The 21,888-nt window shown below is 36.7% G+C and overlaps 1 protein-coding gene across 1 annotated transcript; it reads left to right on the top strand.

Annotated features, from left to right (window-relative positions):
• The first annotated feature begins 216 nt into the window (after positions 1-216).
• LOC139129740 (uncharacterized) lies at positions 217-10,125 on the top strand. The gene is made up of 9 exons (XM_070695444.1): positions 217-320; positions 2,947-3,099; positions 3,228-3,389; positions 4,088-4,378; positions 4,827-5,150; positions 5,784-5,972; positions 6,292-6,474; positions 7,141-7,225; positions 7,530-10,125. Exons 1-9 carry the CDS (start codon positions 248-250, stop codon positions 8,695-8,697), a joined length of 2,628 nt encoding a protein of 875 aa, XP_070551545.1. The 5' UTR covers positions 217-247; the 3' UTR covers positions 8,698-10,125.
• The last annotated feature ends 11,763 nt before the right edge of the window (positions 10,126-21,888 follow it).

Genomic DNA, 21,888 nt, shown 5'->3' with positions numbered 1-21,888 from the left:
TGCTATTACAACGAAATGTTACATTAGAGTCATAGAAATGAGTAAATTACTCGATCACATAAAATACTACTGTGCAAGAAATGTCTCAGAGCACATTATGTTGAAATCAATGTCGGTGAGGGCGCATTGAGCAGTACCTTAATTGTTGAATGTGAGCAAAGTTTTAAACGGTTGATCTGGAAGGAAAAGATTGTTTTGACAGTCATTTCCATTTGACTCATATAGGATTGGACGATCGTGATTGAAAATGTGTGTCCGAATAGCGAAGGCTACCTTCTTTCTTTATACAGCGAGCATTCAGGTTTTTATCGCTGCGAAAGGTAAGAATGACTTTACTGTTCAAGATGGGTGGCGTTCTTCATACAGAAGTTTGATTTTCACCAATGGTTTAATATCATAATGGTTGGAGTAAGGGTTAAATTGAACAGCAGTTGTTTAGAGTGAATGGAATTTTTGTTCCGATGTAATAAAACGTTAGTAAGGACAAAACGATTAAAGACATTGTGATTAAATGAACTTGTGAATTACCTGACCGTGATATGACACTTACTGCATAAGAAATGAAAATCAACGTTAATGTGATTCAGATGTACAACTTGAAGGACACTGCATATAAATGCACACAGAAATAAAAATAGTCTGTCCTGATTGTATATAATAACTTAATAACATCTCTTCTGTGACAATTTCTGCTAAAAAAATGGATTTTTCTTGTCCAGATAACATTACCACACCAGCCCAAATCTTTTAATAAGCACAATAAGGATTTATTTTTGATTGAGAAATTTTATTGTTAGCAAATGGTCTTTGAATGTTGACTTTTCCAGTTAGGGCCTGGTCAAAATTAACAGAGGGGAAGGCCGATGCGATTGGGGGAGGGTCACTATTTTTCTTGCAGCGGTTGGGGGGAGGGCCGTTTCATTTTACACATGAGTCAGGGGGAGGGTCACTAATTTTTGTGCAAGGAAGACACAGAAAATTTTTATGATTTGAAATGTTACAGAGAAATCCTGAAAAGAGACACGCAACATATAGGGCACTCATGTATTAATAGCACTTGTACTACAAAATACACTACTCACAACAACATGTACCAGTATGACATGTTTATATAAATACTTTTAAACAAAGAAAAACACAATCATAAAATAACATGCAAAAAATGTATTTTTGTTAAACTGCAACATAAGTATATATATTTATATTAAATGCTAATATTTATATTAAATGCTAGTATGCTGCTACTGCTACTACTGAGAGAGCAATTACAAAGGGGATAAAACTCCACACATCAACTGTTCTAAATGTTGTGTTATTTTCTGTATTTTGTCCTGTTGTGCATCTTTTGTGTTCTCTTTAGCCCCAGAGAGACATAGCCTGGTCGCTGTCTTTAACAGCGAAGACCCTCCGTCACACTGTGTTTCAAGATACATAATGATCTCATCATCCGTCACCTAAATGCGATAATTGACATAAGTACATTAGAATTGGGCAGCTATGAGTGCATATATGTGCAAGAAATTTGATTTTGGAATTTCCGCACCGAAAATGTTCATTCACTACCCTATGCATAGTAGTCTATGGGGAAACTATGATTAATCTTAATGCTTCTGTGACCAATGTTTTGAGACGGCAGAATGATAACCGACCAAAGCTCAGCCAAATTTATTTCTCTAGCAGGGCCCACTAGTCCGATACTGGCATTACCTCTCTACAGCAGCAACAGAGCATGGGGCATGAAATGAGAAACAACCACACAGTCACATAATGTAACATACAACTTCCGTGCATTACTATATTGTGTCAAATTATCAGCGTCTACATACAAAATAGTAAAACCATACTTCAAAACTACAAATAGTACTCCATGGTAAGAATTACCGTGCTGATCAACCTCTCGACAGCAGAAGTCGAACACACTTTCAGTACAAAAACTCTGTTCAAACTATTTTCTATGAAAAACTTAACATTACCGCTGAGGTACCTCAGATTTTACCACGTGACTTGGAAACACAAACAGTTCACACGCGACCTTAACTATTGTTCAACGATAAGCGCGATTGTAAGTCCGGTGCAATGTCCGCACATGAAACTCGGTGACAACACACGCGATTCCCAGCTAAGCAGCGTCCGGTTTAGCTACTTATGGGTGCAGCCATCTTGGATTTTTGTTTACTTCCGGTCGGCTCTTCAGGAACACTAGTACTTCTGCCGAGCTCAAACACGTGGAACACAGCAAATCTGAAGTCTTCCTCTGAGTTCAAACTAAACGCATCGACGAAAGTTCAGTGGAACAATCAGCTAAAGGTGATATTTACAAGGCAAATCACTCTATAGGAATCAATGCGGAGAGGAATACAAAGATAGCACTAACGATGCCTTCAAGACAAGCTCTGCTAATCACTTGTAATCTTTCCGTAACAAATAGCATGGAACAACTATTTATCAAAGTCTATGTCGACTCTCAAAAGAAAGGCCAAATATTTGAGGTGCCATGGTTAATTATTATCAGAACATCGATATACTCTAACATAAGCAGACGATACAATCATTCGTATCAGAAAAGCTACACACAATCAATGCTGTTAAATCTACAATATATATACACACAAACACACGCACATACACACAAAAAAACACACACACATATAAATATATATATATATATACATATATATATATATATATATATATATATATAATCAGAAAATGTTCATATTCATGTATATAATAATGGTATTTTATATATATATATATATATATATATATATATATATATATATATAGAGAGAGAGAGAGAGAGAGAGAGAGAGAGAGAGAGAGAGAGAGAGAGAGAGAGAGAGAGAGAGAGAGAGAGAGAGAGAGAGAGAGAGCTCATTCAAATTCCAAAGTTCATTCAAAAGTGAATTTTTTGAATCTTATTTTTATTTTTATTTTTTGTTTCAGAAATAATTGATGTGCGATTAGTCAACGGTCAAACGCCTTATGACGGTCAGGTTGAGATGTACGTGTCCGGATATGATGCATGGCTACCTGTAATTGACAAGGATGGCACTGGTTGGACCACATTTGAAGCTGATGTAACATGTAGAGAATTAGGTAATGTAGAAATCTGTAAATTGTATTGCACAAGCAAAGCCTTACTCAATTAAACACGTATATCGAGAACAAGCACAACAAAACCCCCTTCCTCCCTCTGTCTCTCCCCATGTGCCTTGGTACTGCAGGATTCCCTGGAGAAATGTCGTATGGGTCAAAATCTGACGCACTGACGGGTGACGAAAGACTTCATGTAGACTGTCCGAGGGAAGCAAGTACTCTAGAGAAGTGTACGTTCAATGTCGGAAATATGACCAATGATAAGACAGCAGCGACAGTGAAATGTAATTGTGAGTAAATATTTCATCCAGAATTCTTGTCCTGAAAGTAACTCTTTCTTTGAAAAATAAATATTTGTTGAAGTATACAAAACCACGCAAAGCTTGGCCGCTAAATCTTCTCCAGCCCAATACGTATTTATAGTCGGAATCAGGTGATTGAACAGTTCATTAGTGTCATTGTGCAAATACTTCAAACACTAACTCATTGATCTATAGTGCATTATCCAACCAGCCGTCTTGCCTCTAAGAAAATCCCTACACGTTAGATAACTTGCATCGTTATACGATTTTATCACCAACAATGTGGACATAATCACGTAATTTCAACTCCTACAGTTGTTTCATAATATTTGTGCTTTTTGTTAACCACCTCAGTGACTTTTAGCTTTCAGTCCAAAACAATTTTGTTCTGAATGACGACGATCCTACTTAAGGATTAATTATAGTGGTTACGCACACTCCACTATACTGCTATTAAATGTAAAATTTTAGGCTTCTTAGTTTAGAAATTCCGAGAACTAGTGAATAGCAGAGTATTTCCCTCATTTACAATGTATCTGTCTTATGCGTCTTTCTCTCATACAGTGAGAACATTAGTAAAAATCATCAATCAAAACATACAATGGGTTGTAGTAAATTTACCATGGTCGGTAGTTTCCTTTACTCCAGAATAACCTGTCAATATTGTATTCTCCATTTGAATGCAGATGATGGCTACGTTGGATGTTTTCAATATAAAGCTGATACAATGTCTGAACTTAAGGTTGATTACACTGATAACATGACGATACATTATTGCCTGGAGTACTGTCGCAATATCAATACCAGAGATAGGTACGAGAACGTTGGACTGAATGGAGGAAATGGGTGCTATTGTTTATCACGATCCCAATTCGGCAACTACGAAAGAATGAATGACCAGTGGTTATGTGATAATCATTGTTTTGGCGATGCATCACAAGTTTGTGGTAGCGATAATCAGTATGGTCTCTACGAAAGTAAGCACACATCGTATCGTAAAATTTTTACTTCTGTATACATATCGGCCCTGATATATAATGAAATATTTTATACTATTTTTTTAAGATGCAATAGATTGCATGGCACGCATTTCTTTGCAATTAGGAAATGATATTTTAGTAATCGACACGTCATGTCATCAGAACATAAACAGAGACACAGACGAACGCTTGTCGTTAGGTCGCGAATAAGTATAGGCCGTATCATTCAACTTTCCATCATAGCACTGAACAACATTATAAAGACAAATAAAGTAACAATTTTAAGAATTTTTTCTGCTTGAATATCCTATAATTGCACTTTCCAAAGTATCTGTGACCTCTACTTCGCTGTTCATGACAGTTAATCAGATCGATGTTAGGTCTGTTTTATCCATCCCATTTCCCCAAATATCCAATATTTATGTTATTTATTATGTTATTACAGTATCCATGGGTGCCTGCGGAGGGCGTCTGAACGGAAACAGAACCATTTACTCGCCAGGATTTCCCGGGAATTATCCGATGAACCAGTCTTGTTCATGGATTCTTCACACATCACCAGAAAAGGTCATACGGCTTAATGTCGTCATGTATCATATGGCCGGAGAAAACGACACCTTAGCCATTACAGAAACCGTTAAAGGAAGAACACGTAACATAAGGATTTCAAATTCTGCTGTCTATTCGTGTTCAAATTTGGTACATATAACATTCAGTTCACAAGTACAGACTAACACGAGTGGAGGGGCATTCGCTATCAAGTTTGACGGTAATTAGATAAATTTATTGACACTAAATAAGTTGGTCTTTTTCAAAATTACCGAAAAAATGAATGTCTGTATTTGTAAAATTCTAGTTACATAGAGTCCACGGTGTGTTTGTGAGCGACATTATTCTTTTCCTTTAGCTTGTTTTTTCTTCGTTTTTTCTTGATCTATTTAATTGTTGTTAGGTAGCTGAAACACTTTACAGGTTTTTAGTGTTCTTGAATTATCAGCCTTGGCAATCCTTTGTCAGTTCCAGTATAATACTCAATCTGGTGCTGATTCCGCTAATCCTTTTGCCAGGGCTACACAGTATTATTACCAAAGACGATATAATCTACGGGCAATACCTTTTGACATGTCGTATACATGAACAATATTATTTCCGTCGGTAGGTTTGTAGTGATGCAAGTTTTAGAATCACTAATTCCTAGCCTGAATTTTGAAGTGTGGAACTGACATTGACTTTTAAAACTAGGATTGTTAGGTAAAATGGATGTACCTGCATGGCGAGATGTCCCCTCACTGTGATTGCCAAAATATCACATCCGCAAAATGATCTACAGCAGTAACAAAAATGTGTCCTAACGTAGGCCGATTTATACCTTGTGATATATTTTCATTTGTCTCACATACAGAAATCGTACCTGACTGCAAAGAACCTCTTGCAATGGACAAATCGTTGTCCTACGATGGAACCTGTCCTTATTTCCATGGAGATGTGATTTCTATCACTTGCGATAAAAACCACAAACTCGGCACTTCTCATCGAATCATAGGATGCAAACGTGACGGACAATGGAATGATACAATCCCTACATGTGCAGGTAAGTGGCAAATGTGACTGTGTGTGAATATGTACGTACATGTATGTATGTATGTATGTATGTATGTATGTATGTATGTATGTATGTATGTATGTATGTATGTATGTATGTATGTAGCTTGGTAGGTAGTGAGATAGGTAGATGGGTGGGTCGATAGGTAGGTAGGTCGGTAGGTAGGTAGGTAGGTCCACAGGTCTCTCGGTTGACAGGCAGGAACGCAGGCAAGCATGCATTTAATTATTTTTATTGTAAATTTAGTCTTCTGATCTACAAAATATAAATATACAACAGAAAAATCAGAGAAAGTTTTTCTTAACAGTTATAGACTGTGGAGATCCCGGAAACGTTGAAAACGCCGATAGAATCATCAAAGGCGATGCATTTACATACAACAGCACTGTTGAGTATAACTGTCATGACGGTTACCATGGTGACAGGAATGGCAGTATCTTTTGTACTGAGACTGGTGATTGGACAGTCAAACCGAAATGCATCAGGAAAGGTAATGTATAAATGACCAACTAGCAGCTACATATGCAGTTATTCAAACTTATATGCCAGCAATCAGACACATGCAGACATAAAGAATATTTGTAATGTCTATGAAATCATCTGAATAATTATGACAATCTGGTCAACTATTTCATATATTAACTTCCAATAACAGCTTGCATTGTCATTTACCTACAATGACTTCATCGTCTCGACATGCCATATAACAGATTACTCTGTGCCCTAGGTCATTCCAAGTAAAAGTCATTTGTTGTCAGATTCATTACAATAATCTTACAAATGAGACATATCACGCTATTTAAAAACATGTGCATCTATTCCTAAAATACTTTGCTTGCATATCCTTCCGCATGCTTAAATTTCCGGTTCCGTTATTTTGGTTTCATGCTATAGCTACTATGATGTGCTCAAATATTCATGTAGTCTCGACTATTAAATATTCAAGTATCGATAAAAACCTCAAAGTGTGGTAATAACAATTATGATTTTACACCCATGGTGTTATTTTGAGTGTACTTTTTTGTCTGCCAGACCCTATTTGTCCGTATAGTTTCATTAATTTATTTATTTGAAACTTTCTTGGACTGTACTTACAACTTTGCTAAAATATACCTTCCACTACGAAGTACCGCATTTCTTTTTTTATGTTTTCTAGGCATGATCACAGCTGCTGTAGTAACGACTTCAGTTGTAATCACTGTTCTGGGTGCGGTTTTTGTGGCAGCGTCAATATACAGCAGGTATACATTTGTACTTTCAATTCATCCGGAACTATTTTGCAAAATATTCAGTTAATGTTAAAACTTGCAGTCTAATAGTTATTCCGAATTTTCATCAACATCTACGAACACGAAGACAGACATTGCTATTTATTGACATTAAGAGTGATATACATACATTTCGGAGCAACCTACACGTAAATTAAATTCTCTAAAAGAACGTCGAGTTTTAACTTACTTCTATTGACAAGGGGTACAAAAACACGATAACTCTAGATATGGTTTCCATGTACTGTTTGTCTCTTTTACTTTTGTCACTCGGAAGATTTCTTTTGAAAAGGAAGAATAATGAAGTGGCCAGAGAACGGGGACAGAACAACACTTCAAACGGGCGTTTCGATGTTACAGAACTTCAACAATGTGGTTCGACTGGCGTAAGTGAAATATTTGAAGATTCGATGCCCCAACAACACCATGTAGTGGAACCAGCAGAACGATGTCTCGGTGAAGAAGATACTCAATCTAGTAAAGCACAGACAAGAAAACTGTCCGTCAGGTCGACAGGAGTGACCGAAAATGAAAACATCAACATATCAATCAATCATGGTAACGATGCAGCAGTAAACAATATCATTGTCATTCACAACACTGAGATGGCTGGTACTACCAGTACTTTCGGCGCAAAGGGCAACGAACATTTGAAAGCGATAGATGACGTCAACTATGCTTCAACAAGAAACAACACTGATCCAATGCGACATATTAAGACTTCGCAGGCCTGTCAAAACACTGAAGGGAAAAACGATGAAACGGGTCGTACAGACTTTAACGTGACATCATGTATCCCACAACCAAAAGAACTTGAAAGTCATGGCAACTGTGTCTACCAGTCGGTAAGTCCCGCCGAAGATGATGACGTAAACACAACTGTTGATGACGCTTTGACAAGTAATGACTTTACAATTATGATTCAAAATATGGCTTACGAATCTTGTGACACTGTTATGAACCAAGATGACACTTGTGTGGAAGCAACAAAGAACAAGTCAACAAACAGTATAAATATGGACGATGCTCAACACCGAGTAGAGACACCAGAAAGAAATCACGATACTGAAAAAGATAGCCGTGACTTTGGTCGTGCAAATGAGGACCCCGGAATATCTCTGTCAAACCCACGAGATCGTGAATATCCTGACAAAAATGAACCATCCAATCAAGCTGAAGACGATGGCTTGTACACAGAGATAGATCATGCAGTAGAGGAATGTTGCATAATGGTTCATAACCTTGTGTATGAAACTGCTGACCCAACATTGTGTACTGGTAATGATGACGTCGACATAACGGTGGAAAACGTCACGTATGAGACAATAACCAACGATATTCGTGTTCGTGAAGCTGACGAAGAAATGGTTGTCAATATGGCATACGTTTCTGCAGATGACCTCGCCATGGATGAACCCCATTACGATGTTCTTAGTGAAACTTAAAACAAAGGATTCAGCCAAATAATTACTTTTTTCAAAAGTGTTTAGAGACTTGTGTTATCCGTTGTAGTCTGTCTTTTAATTCTTTATTGATGGAAAATTGTGACGTGCTACATATAGTGAACAGTGGCGTTTGGAAAAAAAGATATGGAAACTCAAAGGTAATTCGAAAACTATGTTTATATGCATTTTTACAAGGAAGACAACCGTACATATTTAAAGGGGTAATCGAAAAAGTGGCGGAAAAGTATGTCGAAAATTCTAGTTTTTGAAGGACCTCTCGAATTTTTACCGCCTATGTAACATATAGAATGTAATACCTATGTGTGTTTTAACAAAGTAAAAACGCTACTACAATCTACTCATTTATTCAAGACATTAATGTTTCTGTGTATTATGCCTATATTTTATTACCATAAGATCAAAATACTTATTCCTAAACTGTCAACACATGATGTAGGAATGTAGATATATCTGAATGTATGTGAATAACTTTAATCAGACGTTAGGGCCCATATCAATAGTCCCGATTGTGCACAATGAATGAAAACACAAATTAAATTAAGTTGACCGAAAACAGACAAAAAAGTCGATGTATTCAAGACTATTAGAAATATGACATCAAATTAGATGCATGGATTCGAAAAGTAAGGTGATTCATAAAATATTTTAAGGAAATGAACAAGTATTGTAGGACGCGAACTGTAATCGTGATGTGTGTCTTATTTGAAAATTTTATGATGTGATAGTATTGTAATCTTTCATTAAATTGAAACGGGACCATGTCGTAAGGGTAAGCTGTTCAAATATCTCGAAAATAGCTTGATAAGTTGTACACGCTTTACTTAATAGTGATATGTGAGTGACTTGTTTCACGCCGGGATAGATTGCGAGTTGAATTCTATTTTCAGGAGAAGATAGGAAAACAGACTTTGACAGCAGTTAAATGCGTAGAACAGACGTAGCTAGAGATAACACTTTATAATTAAGGCTACTTTTAAGGAACGGATATGAACTGGAAAGGATTACATCAAAAACCGTGAATGAAATATGTTTCCTGGTTTTCACTTACACCGTCGATTGAATGTGACAGTTGTACATGCTGTTTATTATATCAATGTCGACGGAAACCCAAGCTTTGAGACTGGGTATTATTTCACTTAAGCTAGGTTTAGATTTCCTTGAAATACATCACTGTGCCTGTCTGCATTCTGTAACTATCAGATAAGCTGAGAGTCCATAAAAAAATACATATTGTGTTTGTCTACACGGAAATGGAATACATACTCTGATATACGAAAAGGTCAACAAAGATGCATTGGAATGAATATTCATGCAACAACACTTGATTGTTTGTCGCATTTACAAAAAGGTGTCACCACCATCGATTATTCCACTTAATGATTCTTTCAATAAAGAGTATTATCCTGAGGCAATAGCATTATGGCTTTGATTGAATTCATTAAAAATGTTGCGCATCAACACAACTTCAGTGAAAGGTCAGGTCAACGTCCCCTCACGACACTAAGATACATAAGAACGCTCTCTAGTGACACTTGTACAACTATTTTCCTTTCAACGCCTTACCCAGCTATATTAGTCACGTTTGTTGAAATCACTTTTAGTGACCCTCTTACAACCTTTGTTATGTGTTCTTCATTTAACAGCTTGTACCACATGTACACAATAATGTCTTTATTTTTGTTTCCATGACTAAGAAGCAAGCTTAACCCCTGGTTTGTTTTCATAATCTGCTATGTATCAAGGATAATTGTCGTTAGGAATATCGTGTCAAACTATTTTGAACTCTATATCTTGCCATAACTGCGTGGAATTCTACTATTCTAAATGACCACATAGTTCGCGGACAGAGTCCGAGACTCCGAGGCGTTTTGATATCGTTAACTACACTGTAAAAATAGCGGACGCCAGACGCGTCTTTACGCGTTCAAAATGTAGATGTCGGTGTTCAAATTTGAACAGCTAGTGTTCATATTGTTAACACTAGTGTTCATATTATTAACAATGATGTTCTAAACCTGAACACGTAGTGTTAACAACCATCTCCTTCAAGTGTTCAAAAACTCAGCATGACAGAAATTTTGCAATACTGTAAAACAATTAACAATCGTTAGTGTTTTTTACTATACTATGGCTATATTAAATATACTACTGCATCGCTGTTAGGCAAACGTACACGGATTTTGATATAACGAATTTCCCTCTAAGTAAAAAATATCTCCGGTCTAAAATTACTGAAAGCATGTTTTTTCTAAAAAAGAAAGTATACAAAATAATTTTACACGTTTATTACGGGTTGAAATTTTGAAATTTGGAAAAGAAAATCAGATAACCACCATGAACGTTTTAATTTTAACATCGGCGTGCAAGAGGCGTTCTACTTCTTAACACTTGGTGTTCAAGTTTGGTGCCTCTTCTTATCCCGTCATGCATCAAAACGGAAGTTGCGACATTTTTCTTGTAAACGCACGCTGAAGTCGTGATCGTGCGGAAGCAAGACCAGAAAGGGTAAGTTTTCTCTCCAAAATAGTAAAAGGTGTTGAATTTTGAAGCATCTGTATTATTATCCTTTGAAATAATCTGTGTAGTACTTTGGAATAGCTAAAATACGTGAAGAAACCTTGTTTTCTTTCAGCGGCTTGTATACCATACACTAGCTTTAAATACGCAGCGGTGTTTTGGGCCATGGCGTATCGATCGCAGTCGGGTCAAGGGTCATCACCGCAAAACTGTGGCGATGACCCTTGACTCGAGCACGATCGATATGCCACATTACCGCTGCGTAATCACAGCTAACACATGTCTTTTAGTAATCACAATCGCATATAAAACATTAGTTAAACATCGCAGAGTGTACACTCTATTGTTTCAGCATATGAGAGTTGGCCTTTCTTTTACTTTTCATCAGTTGATGACAAGAAGAAGCCAATATTTTGTAACAGTATCGAAAAGAGGCACTGTATACCAAAGTCACCCCTTTTCCTTAACCTAATAAAGGCCACCTTGTCTTTCATTTAAAGTCTTTTGTCGCCATATTACCTATTGTTGCATTATTTTCAGGAGTTATTTCAGATGTGAAAAGTTATTACCTGGTAATCGAAGAGTTATTACAGAAGCTGAAGGTATAGAAATTGAAGAAGATGAGTGTAGAGGTAGCTGTCTGGAAACAAGCTTGAAAACCTCAGTTCATCTCTAGATGTAGATTTAAACTTCCGAGGGTCAGTAACTGAAATTTGATAAGTTTCTGTATCTTTGTTCTGAATTTATCTAAGCTTTGGTAAAACGCTATGATCAACTAAATTTTACTGGAGAATACGTGTAGTCTCCCTTATCGGATGCAATGGTTGAATGAAGAATTAAAGCAGAAAGCGACTGAAAATTCAGAGTGAAAAATGTACACTATGAATTTCTGAATTTTCTGAAATTTTCACTCTGAATTTTTTGTCGCTTTTTCCTGCTTCAATTCTTCATTGCACCCTTGCATCTTATGAAGGAGATGTCACGTCTTTGAAGGCTTATGCTCCAGTAACATTTAGTTGATCATAGCCTGCTACCAAATCTTAGATTATTTTGTATTGTATATCAACACGTCTTTTGTTCTCGATTTGTTGCTGTTTTCTAGCTTTGCTTTCAGCGACGCAGACCTTATCTAATAGGTGAATGTGAGTCATCGTCCTCAAATTTTCAGACTCCAAGCTTTTTCTTCAAAACGGCCGGTATGATTCCTTTAATATTTGGAGTACAGGTTCCAAGAGATTACCCTAATCATATATGTTCAAGTTATGGTGAAATACGCAAATTTGTATTTTTGAGAAGAATTGCTATTTTTTGGCAAAACCCTCTTCTCTCTTACTGGTGGTTCGACGTCTTCAATATTTGGTAAACATGTCCCTAAGAATGACTTTGTAAAATTTGAGCTAGTTGTGATGAAATATTCAAATCTTTATTTTTCATGGCAATTGTTTTTCGTTTTTGGTCAAAAAATCTTTACAAATCTTCTTCAAAACTACTTAATGAACAGCTTTGATATTTTTGACATAAGTCTCTGCGGATAGCTTTTTCAGATCGTTCAAATTATGAAGAATTATGCAAATTTATATTTTTGAGACATAAAAGACATTTCAGACATTTTTAAGACATAGGGAATTATCAGAATGTAATATATTCAATCTGCAAGTTTTTTATTTTGGGGTCAATTTTTACCATTTTTGGACAAAAAATTTGTATCTTAAAAATTACCCGTCTGATAGCTTTGATATTTGCTACACATGGTTTTTTTGGATGATCTCCATTTGATATGTCCAAATCATGGTGAAATCTTCAATTGTGTATTTTTTGCAGTGTTTTCCTCTGACAAACTTTACAAAGTGGCCATGTTTATTTTCCCATTTTACACTAAATAATTGTATTTTAGTCAACTAATTTTTGTGTATTTTTAGAATAAAATAATTTTACTGAATATCAGTGGTCCGTTATGTTATTTCCAGGCTTGAACACCCCCTGAACGCCATAAGTTAATGTGTTCAACAAGTGCATATCATGTGTTCAATCCTTTAACACACTTATCGTTGAACGGCGTCCATGCGTTCAAAAAGTGTTACAGCCCTTTGAACGCGTAAATGCGTTCAAATTTTTGAACACATTTCATGTGCAACGTGTGTTCAGATATGGAACACCATGTGTTCAATATAATGTCTGATGAACACATAGTGTTCAAAATCTGCACACGTGTGTTCAAAAATTGAACGTTGGTTGAACACATAGTGTTAAATTTCTGAACGTCTAGAGGCGTTCAAAAAGTGTTACAAAAAGGCGTTTAATTGGTGTTCTATCCTTTAACACTTAACTTTACAGTGTATTCTTACATTTGTGATCATTTGTGATTATTTGGCATAACAGCACAGGAAACGTAAAATTAAATCGTTACGAGCCACAATGCAAGCACGAAAAACTTCCTATCATTTGTAGTGATGTTAACAACGGTTAATAGTTTCAATAATCACTCACACGCCAGTGTTCGGGTCCACAATAATAAGGTGAAATTGTGACAACATCAGCTGTTTGTAAATACTATGAGATGTGCTTGATCATGTTAATTTTTTTCACAATGCCGAACATATTTGACGAGAGTCCTCCAATGCCACTTATCTCCAGTACGGCTATTTTTACCTACATTGATTTTAAAATGCATTGGAAAGTGATCTGATTTCGTACGTAGAACTGTTGAAAATGAAGAAACGTTTATAAACAGATGTATGGAAACAAGAGTAGAGTTAACAAGATTTGTGACAGGATTTGCCATGCAAGTTGTCTTTACCACGATGTGCATCGCCACCTGCTCTTCCATTTGACATTTGTAATTTGTGTAATTTAATACGCTTCCTTTAAGAAACTGCGTGGGGTCATATTTATCTCAATTTCGAAGCGTTTCCCATGAACGTTTGGTTCACATACCAGTGCGGTTTATACTTCCAACGCCGGGCCCTACCTTCACATCGGGGAGAGAGCTCTGAGTTACACGTCCATTTGACGAGGAATTTGATCACGAAAATGAAACAAGAGAGATGTGTGTTTCTGATGTACGGATTTCGACCAGTGTTTCTTGAGGTTGTCAGACCCTTAGGATAACGCCCGTGATGCTCTGTTGACCTCATGACGGCATAACAGTGTCCTGCCGAAATACTTGTAATGTAGAGCTAGATAGTTTGTGCTAGTAGGCTGAAACGTGGACCGTACCACTTATCAAAACAAGGATTTCCAGTATGAAAAGTACGTTTATTATAAAAACAATTTCAAGGAAGTCATGAAACAACAGCGATCGGGCTGTAGACGCCCCCCCCCTCCCCCCCCCCCCCCCTCCCCGCTTTTGCAAAATAAGCTTACGTTCTGGAATGAAACAAAAGTGTGCTGTTGAAGACGTGGGAAAGACGAAAAGGATACCTGACGCTAATCTCTCCACTTTGAAGAGACAGTGAACTCCGACCAAAGCCCAAATGAGCAGCATGCATCGAATACGTTGTACATGGTTCTCAGAAGGAAGCACCGATTTCCATGGTTACCGTGAGAAGTCTGACCTTGCGCTTTTACTGATATTCCTATCAAGTCTCAGGATAACTTTATATGAACTGCAGACTTATATGATTGTGGTTCAGATGTCCGAATCTTGCGTATTTAAGGATTATTTATTCATACGACTTTCTCTATGATGACTTTATTTGTCACTTTAATGTTTTACACATAAAGCTGCCTGCACATTCAGACACAAGTACGTCCTATCGGACCTTCGGAAGCAAATGTGATTTAAAATTGAGACAAGTTCCTGCAGACCGTCAAATTTCCTCATCGAAGTCGGTTTTCCCTTTTTCGACACTATGCTACACTGTGCGATACTGCCACTATCGATCCCGTTTCAGTTGTTAGAATTCTGACCAGACCAGGAGGGAACCACACCCGATATTGATGACTTGCGTCAGCAAAACACTCACAAGGAAAGGTTAAGTTAGACAAACGATGTCTCCTCGGCTATAGAGTGAGACAGACACATTATCACTGGTGATAGAAGCGTGTACATACACACGTCTATGGGCCGCTGAGGCGCAGAGCAGAATTGCAGCCAACAAGTAACTGTGGTTATTATGAGTCGATCTCGTTTCAAGAACATTCGAGACCCTATAGCAATGAATTTAAGGCAATAAACCTGAAAGAAACATGAAATTGTAGTTATTTTGGCAAGGTTTAAGCATCTGCTAATTCCCCCGAAAATATTTACATTTACTCAGAGTAACCTTGATGGAAATCTGTACAAGTAACCAGAACACTGTAAGGCATAGGAACTCAGTGAACTCAGTGTCACAGGAGGTATTCTACGGAATAATTTCATACAGTGGTACGCGCCTCGAAATTCAGATACTATTTTTTGCTCATTCTTTCCTGGTTAGACTATACGTTCCATCCTTCTGAATGTAAGAGAAAACGGTATTACCAGTCCTTTCCCGCCGTTCAATGAATTCTTCTGAGTATGAGTCTGTGGAGATGTGCTGTTTGAAATGGATTATATCTTTGCTGTTCAGTACCAATTGACCGCCGCAGTTTCATCTGCGAAGATCAAACTTTACACACGGAAGCGCAGTCTACGAACAAAATATCGAGGGTCACCAAAATTTTCAAGCCTTACTTCATCGTATTATAGCTGTCGTATATTTACGAGTATTTATCAATTTCCGCTGTCCTCGTCGTCTACGTATAATTTTGGAATCGGGGAAAATGCTTTTTGAAGAACATTTGAATTTCCTGCTGCAAGTATTATTCATCAAAGTTTTAAAGGAAGTGATCAATATTAATTAATAGATATGACAACGAAAATTTGACGCTGAACTTCTCAGGATTTTAACATCGTCCTTGACTCAAGCATTACTTTCAACGACCGCATTGCTTACCTGTCCGATTTCCAGACTTTGATTTGCATAACAGTGATTTTGGCATATTTTGGGGCCATATTTTTGAATATTGCTTTTTTGAAAAATTGTCTTTGATGACATTAATTTAGTGTACATTACTTTCTTGCTTTATCAATTGCAAGATAGTGATCTCCTACACGGAAAAAAATTTCCTGGCTTTATGGTCAAACACCATTTCCACGCATTTTCGATTACTGTTTCCAAAGTAATAATGAAAGCAGGGCAAAAAGAAAAAAAAAGTAAACTATACCAACAATGGAAACCGACCCCCTAGCTCTATTATTTAACACAAAATGAAGACCATAGGCTATATTGCCTTGCAGACTCCGGGGCGTACTGGTTTTCGTCATGGTTTATGCATCAATTGTGTCGCTGTGCGGGTCTTGAACTCTATTCATGTGGTCTCACTTATATATATTCACTATAGTTCGAAAGGCTTGGACACCAACACTGCGCCACCATGCTCCGACCAACCTCCACCCTTGATTTTGACAGATCAATGCTCATTTTTATTCCACTGTTCCAACCGTACTAATAATCCTTCGACCTTTGAGCTTTGAACCGATCCGGCTACCGTGGCGGCCAAGGTATTTTATCAAAGATGTGCCCCAATCGACACAGCTTCAAAGTATCAATAAAGTCTACTTGAAGTGGTGGCTCGATAAGTAGACACCCCGCCCCAAAAATTAGATTTCTACTATTGATAAACCCTGTTTGAAAGATTCCAAACTAGGGGCATCAGCAACGACGGCCGGCAAAGCATTCCAGAGACAAACAGTATTTGGGAGAAAGCTATATTTATAGATATCAGTGCTTGGCTTGCGTACGGCTTGGTGCAAAGGAGAGATAGTCGGAAGCTGGAATGTCAACCAGATTATTGATAATCTTATACAGCATAGTTAGCGGACTCTTTAGTCTTCTGGACTGCAGTGATTCCTACTGTAACTCTTCCAGCATAGATGTAACACTACTTGTATTTCTATACCTGTTTGTAACAAATCGGGCTGCCCTTTGTTGGACCATCTCGATTTTATTAGTGAGAGTTTTCGTGTGGGGATTCCACATTGATGAACAGTATTCTAAATTTGCCCGAATCAGGGAGAAATACAATCTGATTAAAATCAGATGTAGAGTACGGCGACGTCTACTTACGCGTACGCGGTATCCTCTTTGCTGTCGCCAAAGTAAGCAAGGGTAAATTACTAATCTGTGGACGCTGTCACCAGATTATCACCGGATTAAATTTGACAAAGTCAACAACGAACGCACCAGCAAGTTATAACTGAACATACACTCCACAGGTAAATTTGACTAGTTTGGGTCCTGGATTACCGTATTTCGGATCTAGACTACAGTGAGCGCTCATCAACTGCGTCCAAAACACCGTGATAGAACTTTCCTTGATTATGTACTGTTTTGAGTAAATATGTGGCTAATCGTTACATTTTCCTCAAAATGACAACAAGTAGGTGTAAATGTGGCCTTGTGAATGAATACAGCGATAGAAATCACAACTAGAGTAATAACGTGCCATTGTGTCACAGTGAATGACCCGAAAGTGTCGACTGCTTGATGCTACAGTTAACGTGTCACCACTGCACGTTGTGCCACGCCGTCAGTTGTTGGCTAAGGCGAAACCAAACAGGCTGCAGCCATGTAGACTGCAGACATGAACACCCATCAAATGTGACCCAGAAAAGCAGATAAAACAAAAATAGAAACCCACCGACACTACAGGAGCAAATCCAACTGGACGCGTAAAAATGGACAAACTTCCTATCTATAGATAGGAAAAAAGGATGAAAAAATGGTGAAAAAAACTTGAAAAAACGGGAGCTCCAGAAAACAGCTGTTGACCCTAACGCATGCGTTTAACCCCTACTTCACTGACAGATACCAGTATGTGACCATAGACGGCGGTAACAGCAAGGTCCAGTACTTGTCCTGATCCTGTTCATAGTTTACATATCTCCTCTTTGTAAATACATTCTCTATTATCATAGAGTTTATTTCGGACAACACCGTCCATACAATATTGAAATAAACTGTTACAGGTACTGAAGATGAGAAATGCTAGAGGAGTCAAACATAAAGTAGTAAACTAATAGGGTTTGTGAACCATGTAACATTTAAGCAATAAAGCACACCCAGTGACAGTATACCACGAGATTTTGACCAGTTCACGACATATATGCACGAACGATAGCGAGTGCATATATGAAGTGAAATGGTTAAAATCGAGTGGGTACCGTCGCTGGGTGTGATTTATTGCTATTATATCATAACAATATATTGAAATTCTGGCATGGAACGTCATAAAAGGAATTTTCCTCAAGCTGAGAGCTAATGCGCAAGCCAGCCGTGGTATATCGCGAATATATCACCGTTCTTTTCGCGTCTCGACCAATCAGATCGCTGTATTTGCACCATCAATATACTGGTATGATATAATATGCCATATGACGGACCGTTTTCAATTTCCGAGGAGGCCGACAGCATACCCTGCGTTATACTCTGCCAGTTCGAGCTTGCAATCCATCGCTCTGATTGGGTCAGATACGAAAAAGATCCGTTGTGTCATGTGTATTATTCGTGATGTACCACGGTTGGAACATCACAGATGGTACGCTGCTAGCTAGCATTGCTGAATATCGGACAGCCGGGGAGCCTTTTACATTCGTTCACTTTTTGATTGCAGATCAACAATTAGCATAAATTAGGCATACAGTTCACAAGTTGTAATAATTAATATTTCAATCCATTTTTTGTGAAACTGTACTGAGAACATTTTCTACGACATCATCGCCAAATGACTCAAACAGAATGCCTGTTTAATTTACCTTTTCTCTTGTTTTGAATGTCATTAATATTTTCTCAAAAGGAAAATAGTCCAGTCAATCTAGGGTTTACCTAGGACTAATTGCAACAGAAATTATTTCTTCACCATGACCTTTGGAAAGGTCTCACTAAAGACATTTTAAAAGTATAGGAAATATAAGGGGTGCAAATTGGTTAAATTTGCATATATTCAAATTAGCTATAAAAAGCCTTTAAATGACTGCTATACTCACATATTAGGCATGTAAACTGAATTCCAGTGACTTTTTTTCATTGCAACACAATTTAGTAAGGTTCAACAAGTTATTTTATAAATGTCTTGAACAATATATATCATGCAAATTAACTAATTTGCATATATTCGCAGTTTTTCCATTATTTCAGACAAAATAAATGTTTAAGCTCATATATAAACAAATTTGTTCTCTATGAAATTAAGGTTTTGCAAGAATTATCAAAATCCATCCCAAAAAAATATGAGGTTGACCTAATTTGCATGCTAATTATTTTAAAATACAAAAGGCCTAATTTGCATAATTGACACAAACTGTCTTCTGAATACAATACGACTACAATAGCTTCCATTGACATTTTCTGGTTATTCAGAAATGCAGTGAATAAGGAGTAGAATTTCAGAGCATTACTGTTTAAATAAAGGGAATCAGAATATTCTCTTTGGATATTCTTCTTTCTTTTACGACGTTAAGGTTATTCATGAAAAATCATTGGACGTGTTCAATTTTTTTACATCTATTGTCAATAGTTCAGTCATTTTCTCCTACAATATGTTCGATTGCAGTAAAAAATTTTAAGGAATTTTTTATGCTTTTCGTCACTATTTTCAATGACGATGGAAATATTCCGTTACTAATAAATGGTTCACCACACTTAACAGTTGTGCCTGTGAATCATCTTTCTCATTATTGAACTATCATTGGTATCAATACGAGCATCATTTGAATTACCATGATGGTGGTTGTGATGATAATTGTTATGATAATTGTTATCATATCATAAATTTCCTCCTCTTTCTCCCTGTTCACATCTTCCTCCAGGAGGTTCATTTGTTTACAGTCAGAATCCTTTCGTTGACAACAGAAAGTCTAGATTTACTTTCTGCCGGGGTTATTGAGCCTGCTGCAGTTCATCGTAGAACCCATAAGAATGGGGAAGGGTAACTCAATGAAAGTTGTGAAGCAAGGGATGATATAATTGTACCGCGTATCACATCAGATCTTAGATATGCAAGTATCACTCATGGGGCTGTTTATGTAATGGACTTTCCATTTGCAGATAATTAGACTTTTGTATCATTACCAATAAGATCGATCATTCAAGGAATTGACAGTCTGGACAATCTGAGGTGAGACTTCCATAAGGTTCAAAATACAGGATGACCAATTATATGATAATTTGATGTCAAAAATGTGATATCTTAATTGATAAACTCGTTAACGACAGCTTCTGTGATGCAAATCCCTTCACATTTTGGTTTTCTTGTTTCACGGTTATAAAATTAGAAAGAACAGCTAGACCATGTAATATTATGAAAAGTATCTAGATTTGTTTTACCAGTGATTTAGATTATCATGATTCATTCAACATTCCTTTTTTCAGTTTTTCCTTAAATTCTATGGCTGTGCACTGTAAGATTAAACAGAAAATCTCTCTCTTCAGTTTAACTATATGACTTTATATTAATTTTCAATTGTTGTCTTCAAGAAATTTCAAAATTTTGAGAAATGCAGTGTCCTTTGATTATCGTAATGTCTTTCAGCTGCTTAAGAAACAGCTTTGCTCATCACATATTTCATGATAATTGGCAGTATAGTATAATAATTGTACCTCGATATCATCATGATCATTATAGTTGTATTTCTATATCATTATTATCATAAATTTCTGTACATGGCATTAACAGGCAAGTTGCACACAGTCAAAAGTATATCTAATTTAAGATGCTTACATAAAATTCTAAGCATCTTAAACGCATGGTACAGCGCCAGTCAAAATGTCAAAAACAAGAACGTGTTGTGTGTATGGTCTAAAAAGTATAACGTCTTCTATAAGTCATTAACAGAAACAGAAGATGAAGATTATGGAGTATGGAAAGATTTCAATTTCCTTCATATTTCTAAGTTGTCTTCAAAGGTTTTTTACTCACTCTTTGCGAAGAAGAATTTTATTCATATTGATAAATTAACAAAATGGTATACATCGCTACAAGTGGCTTATTTGAACAGCGACAAAAACACTGTTGTCATTTGGAAAAATGTCAACAAGATGACGAAAGAGTTTAAATTACGTGAGTTTCAGTGGAAGTTACTCCATAGATTTCTACCTTGTAACAAGTATCTTTTTTACTGGAAAAAAGTAGATTCTATGTGCTGCAAGTTTTGCTCTAGTGTTGAATCTTTAGAACACAGATTTCTTGAATGTGCCTTAGCAAAAAATCTCTGGCACAACGTTTCTAGAATTTAAGTGGTTACCTTCAACACTGTGTGAAATTATCAAATGATGAAATAATTTTCAATTATGATTTGAGTCAAAGCAGATCGAATGATGTATCTTTTGTGGTCAACACTGTGTGAAATTATCAAATGATGAAATAATTTTCAATTATGAATTGAGTCAAAGCAGATCGAATGATGTATCTTTTGTGGTCAATCTCTTCATTTTGCTTGGCAAGTGGTCAATCCACAAATATTGGGTGACAGATTCCAAAATCCCTGTAAATGTTATTTTAAAGAACGAAATGATTCTCAGATAAAAAGTCGAAAAAGAGTTAAGACCAGGATCTGTACATCTGGATGAAATGCGTAAAATAATTAGTGTTATGTAATCTTTAATGTAAAAAAGTCAAAGGTACTGTTGTTTG

This window comes from Ptychodera flava, chromosome 1, assembly GCF_041260155.1.
Source record: "Ptychodera flava strain L36383 chromosome 1, AS_Pfla_20210202, whole genome shotgun sequence".
Lineage (NCBI taxonomy): Eukaryota > Metazoa > Hemichordata > Enteropneusta > Ptychoderidae > Ptychodera > Ptychodera flava.
This window is presented reverse-complemented; position numbering and strand designations above follow the sequence as displayed.